Genomic DNA, 5880 nt, shown 5'->3' on the forward strand with positions numbered 1-5880 from the left:
TGAATCTGTCCTGCATGAGTCAAGCTTTTTAAAAAACCTGAAATTCATCTATGTTCATGGCTCTATCAGAATTCCACTGGGGATCCAGAGACTTTGCTGATTTAAGTTGAATGTTGCCATTTCAACTCTGTCTCTCCCTTCAGATAAATGAATCCACACAACTTTGTTTTCTACCTTTGTCCCTCTTTCTTACCCTCGATTTTGCTTGTTGCTTTGTGCACGCCTTTGTGCATGCCTGCTTTCATGAAGATATGAAGCCCAAAGAGCCATGCACTCATCCCCGCTTCTGACGCCCTCTTTATAGCTCTTCTGCTGCTAGAGGAAGAACTCCCATGGATCTCCATGGCTTCCTGGAGACATTTGCATGAGTCCTTCCTCAAAAGGAAGATCCTCCCATTCATGATCTTCATTCTCTCCCAGGTTCAGACCTTCAAAATTCCTGACGAGCTAAACCATTTGTTCATCGGAATCATGTCCATTATCCTGTTCTTGTTTGCCTTGGCGACCATTCCAAGATGTAAGCATGAACTTTCGGCAAATTTTAGCAATCAGTCTTTGCTTAAATCCCCTCTAGCAGTATATTCTTAATGGATTGCCATGTTCTGTTTTTCCCAGGGGCCTTTTCAGATGTTCAGCTGGTGTCATCTGGGCCAGGAACACTGAGACCTGGAGAGAACCTCAATCTGGTCTGCAAAGTGACAGGTGTCTCCATCTCTAGTAGCAGCTATACTTGGAACTGGATCCGTCAGCCTCCTGGGAAAGGTCTGGAATGGGTTGCATACATATACCCATATAATGGGAACAAAAACTTCGCCTCTTCTCTCCAGAGTCGTGCCACCATTTCTGCAGACACCTCCAAGAACCAGTTCTCCCTCCAGCTGAACTCCGTGACTGCTGCCGACTCTGCAGTTTATTTCTGTGCTCGATGGTCACAGTGAAACAAAGTCCATTGGAAGCTCATCCAAAAGAGGAACACAATTTTCTAGTTTTATTTCTTGTTGACAAGTCTTAACTGTAGTGTTGGATGACAACGGCTCTTAAAACGGAGCAGGCTTTCCTTCCTGAACATGTTTCCATGCTATCTGTAATGTTCATACACAGCGCAACAACATCACTCACACAAAAGTCTGAAGCGCTCCACAAGATGCTTTTCTTAACTGTTTATGTACATTTTTTAAAAAATCTGAATTGTGTCTTGAGTCTAATCCTGAAAGGTGAGCAGCAAATGTATTAAATAACAACCATCCCCACCATCATTCCATCTGAGCTAATAGTTTCTTTATTGTGTATCTGTAGCTGAAGGAAAGAGTTGTGCATATAACTCCAGGAGGCTCTGAGAGCTCCTCTTAAAAATGAAGACCGTCACTCCACACTTTCTCCCCGCTTCAGCCCTTTAGGCTTTCCGACAAGCTAAGCCCATTCTTCATCAAGACTTCCTCCCTTGAATCAATCCATCTCCATGAATGTGGGTGTTCCCTTTAATCCACGTGGCCAGTAGACAGTCAAGAATCTGCCCTGCGTAAGTCAAGCTCTTTAAAAAAACCCTTAAATTAATCTATGTACATGGCCCTATTAGAATTCCACTGGCGATCTAGACACTTGGCTAATTAAAGTTGGATGCTTCCATTTCAACTCTGTCTCTCCCTTCGGAGAAATTAGTCCACACGACTTTGTTTTGGACCTTTATCCCTCTTCCTTACACCAGATTTTGCCTGTTTAAGTTAATAGGAAAAGTAATGTCTCCAACATTATTTTTGCATGAGTGGCATATAAATAGTCAGCTAATGTTTTCTAAATTGTGTTGGTGTTCAATGATAGCAAGGCAGATGAACGATATATGATGGCAACGTCAGGATACACCCAATCATGCTCTCTGACACCTCTGGCACAGAGGTGGGATCCAGCAGGTTCTCACAGGTTCCCAAGAGTAGGTTACTAATTATTTGTGTGTGCCGAGAGGGGGTTACTAATTGGTGATTTTGCCATGTGATTTTTGCCTTAGTTACGCCCCTCCTCTCAGCAGTAGCGCGCAGAACTTGAAGCAGTCTAGCAGGAGGTGCACCAGCGTGCGTGGCAGCCTGCGCCTGCGTGCATTAGTTTCCCGCTCAAGGACCGGCGCAGCGGCTGCGTCCTTGCCACAACCCCGCCCAGGAATGCCCCACCCCTGGAATGCCCGGCCATGCCCCCAGAATGCCCCGCCCGGCCCCATTGGCGCTACGCCACACTTTGAATTCCACCACCATGGGAACCCGTTACTAAAAAATTTTGATCCCACCACTGCTCTGCCACCACTTGGCTTTTTCAATTTCATTGATATTTCTGTCAGTTTTTTTGGGATCCCAGGATTTTCCGCTTGGTTTTGTGATCGTCTGTTTGTCTCGTGGATACCAGTTTTACACACATTTTCTACACTGCACAATCTATAATTTAGATATATGATTGATGAATATCTGAATACTGAGGAAATTGTGACGGTGTTCAATGATAGCAAGGCAGGTGAACCAAACACGATGGCAACCAATACACCATCACAAAGAAAGCCAAATCTTATCCCTCCAGTGGCCAGTATCTGGCTTCCTTTGCGCACGGCTGCTTTGATGGAGATACGAATCAGGTATGATACACGATGGCCCAGGAATGAGCTGGCACAAGTGGGGAAGGCCACCAGCTTCCTCTCTGCATGCTTGAACACAGCTTCGATCCATCTGGCAGGTCAAAAAGATACGGAAGTCCAAAAGGTCGTCTGCTCATCCTTGCTTCTGACACCCTATTTATAGCTCACCTGCTGCTGGAGGAAGGGCTCATGCAAATGTCTCCAGGAAGCCTTGTGGGCTCGTGGGAGCTCTTCCTCAAAAGGAAGATCCTCAGATTTATGATCCTCACTCTCTCCCAGGGTCACAGCTTCAACATTTCGAACAAGAAGTCAACTGTTCATCTAAATCATGGCAATTATACTGTTCTTGTTTGCCTTGGTGGCCATTCCAAGATGTAAGCATGTACTTTAGGAGAATTTTAGTAATCTACATTTGCTTTAATCCTTCCTAGCAGTATGTTATTAATGGATTGCAATGTTCTGTTTTTCCCAGGGGCCTTTTCAGATGTTCAGCTGGTATCATCTGGGCCAGGAACACTGAGACCTGGACAGAACCTCCATCTGGTCTGTAAAGTGACAGGGTTCTCTATCACTACATACGGTTATGATTGGAACTGGATCCGTCAGCCTCCTGGGAAAGGTCTGGAATGGGTTGGAGAAGTATATCCACTTGCTGGGAGCAAAAACTACGCCTCTTCTCTCCAGAGCCGTGCCACCATTTCTGCAGACACCTCCAAGAACCAGTTCTCCCTCCAGCTGGACTCCCTGACAGCTGCCGACTCTGCAGTTTATTTCTGTGCTCATGAACCACAGTGAAACAAAGTCCATTCGAGGTGCATCAAAAAGAGGTGCATCAAAACGAGGTGCATCAAAAAGCTCATCCAAACGAAGAACACAAAGTTCTAGTTTTATTTCATATTGACAAGTCTTAACTGTAGTGTTGGAAAAAGCTCTTCAAATGGAGCAGGCTTTCCTTCCTGAACATGTTTCCATGCTACTTTTAATATTCATGCAAACCACAAAAACCTCACTCACACAAAGGCCTGAAGGGCTACACAAGACGGAGGCTCCTTCCGCACCTGCAGAATAATGCACTTTCAAACTGCTTTCAGTGCTCTTTGAAGCTGTGCGGAATAGCAAAATCCGCTTGCAAACGGTTGTGAAAGTGGTTTGAAAATACATTATTTTGCGTGCGCGGAAGGGGCCAGAGTTTCCATTTAATGCTGCTCCTCTTGGGCCTTTGGCAGCAACTTCGTAGCAGAAGAAACTGTTCCTGCCATATGCAACCTCAAAGTGTCTTACAATCACTTTCCCATCCCCATCCCACAACAGACCCCTTGTAGGGAAGGTGGGGCTGAGAGAGTTCTGAGAGTTCTGAGAGTTCTGAGAAAACTATGGCTGACGCAAGGTCACCTGAGCAGACTTCACATGGAGGAGAGGAGAATCAGACCCAGGCTGATTCCGCATGGGCCAAAAACAGTGGTGTGAAAACAGTGTGGAAATGGTGTAAAAGGATTTAAAATGGTGTAAAAGGGTTTACACCATTTTCACACCATTTTCACACCGCTGTTTTTGGCCCATGCGGAATCAGCCCCAGTTTAGCAGATAACAGTCTGTGGCTCAAGTGGTGGATTGGGGAGTCAAACCCGGTTCTCCAGATTACAGCCTGTTGCTATTACTATTGTATTACGCTGGCACTACAGTGATAATAGAGAGAATATTACTAGCTTGAGTGTGGAAACCCACCCACGTTTTCTTCTCCTGCTCAGTGACAGCTTTAGTTCATTTGATAGGCAAAAAAGTTAGGGAAGTCCAAAGAGCAGCCTACTCATCCCGGCTTCTAGCACCTGCTTTATAGCTCATCTGCTGCTGGAGGAAGGACTCATGCAAATATTTGCAGGAAGACTTGGGGGTCCGTGGGAGCTCTTCCTCAAAAGGAAGACCCTCAGATTCATGATCCTCACTCTCTCCCAGGTTCAGAGCATCAAGATTTCTGGCAAGCCAAGCCAACTGTTCATTTAAATCATGGCTTTTATACTGTTCTTGTTTGCTGTGGTGACCATTCCGAGAGGTAAGCATGTACTTTAAGAGAGTTTTAGAAAGCTATGTATGCTTAAATCCCTTAAATCCCTTCTAGCATTTTGTTCTTAATTAATTGCAATGTTCTTAATTAATTGCAATGTTCTTAATTAATTGCAATGAGAGCAGCAGTGGCGTAGGAGGTTAAGAGCTCGTGTATCTAATCTGGAGGAACCGGGTTTGATTCCCGGCTCTGCCGCCTGAGCTGTGGAGGCTTATCTGGGGAATTCAGATTAGCCTGTGCACTCCCACACACGCCAGCTGGGTGACCTTGGGCTAGTCAAAGCTTCTCGGAGCTCTCAGCCCCACTCACCTCACAGGGTGTTTGTTGTGAGGGGGGAAGGGCAAGGAGATTGTCAGCCCCTTTGAGTCTCCTGTAGGAGAGAAAGGGGGGATGTAAATCCAAACTTCTTCTTCTTCTTCTTCTTCTTCTTCTTCTTCTTCTTCTTCTTCTTCTTCTTCTTCTTCTTCTTCTTCTTCTTCTTCTTCTTCTTCTTCTTCTACCAGTATGTTCTCAATTGATTGCAATGTTCTGCTTTTCCCAGGAGCCTTTTCAGATTTTCAGCTGGTATCATCTGGGCCAGGAACACTGAGACCTGGACAGAACCTCCATCTGGTCTGCAAAGTGACAGGAGTCTCCATCGCAGCGCAATATAATTATTGGGACTGGGCCCGTCAGCCTCTTGGGAAAGGTCTGGAATGGGTTGCACGAATATACCCATATGCTGGGGACAAATACTACGCCCCTTCTCTCCAGAACCGTGTCGCCATTTCTGCAGACGCCGCCAAGAACCAGTTCTCCCTCCAGCTGAACTCCGTGACAGCTGCCGACTCTGCAGTTTATTTTTGCGCTAAAAACCACAGTGAAACAAAGTCCATTGAAAGCTCATCAAAAAGAGGAACATAAAGTTCTAGTTTTATTTCATGTTGACAAGTCTTAATTTTTATTTATTTTATTTATTTTAATTTATTTTTGTTTATTTATTTATATTTAAACTTATAGACCGCCCTCCCCCGGAGGGCTCAGGGTGGTTTACAACAACGACAACTAATAACAAATAATACAGCGGCACAGTAAGTACCGGTACAAATTAAACATGACATTTAAATCATAATATAAAATTTCAAAATAGCAAACCAATGGCGCCTATTGGCTAAAACTCCTCTAGGGGGACAGCAGGGTCCGAGCTGTTAAAAGACGGGGGGAA

At 45.1% G+C, this 5880-nt stretch overlaps 1 gene segment (V, D, J or C); it reads left to right on the plus strand.

The window, feature by feature from the left end:
- The first annotated feature begins 471 nt into the window (after positions 1 to 471).
- LOC125444346 lies at positions 472 to 3409 on the plus strand. The segment is given in 3 exon segments: positions 472 to 517; positions 616 to 997; positions 3136 to 3409. Coding segments are annotated over 3 exon segments (702 nt in total).
- Positions 3410 to 5880: the final 2471 nt, after the last annotated feature.

The sequence above is a fragment of the Sphaerodactylus townsendi genome, linkage group LG15 (genome assembly GCF_021028975.2).
Source record: "Sphaerodactylus townsendi isolate TG3544 linkage group LG15, MPM_Stown_v2.3, whole genome shotgun sequence".
Classification (NCBI taxonomy): Eukaryota; Metazoa; Chordata; class Lepidosauria; order Squamata; family Sphaerodactylidae; genus Sphaerodactylus; species Sphaerodactylus townsendi.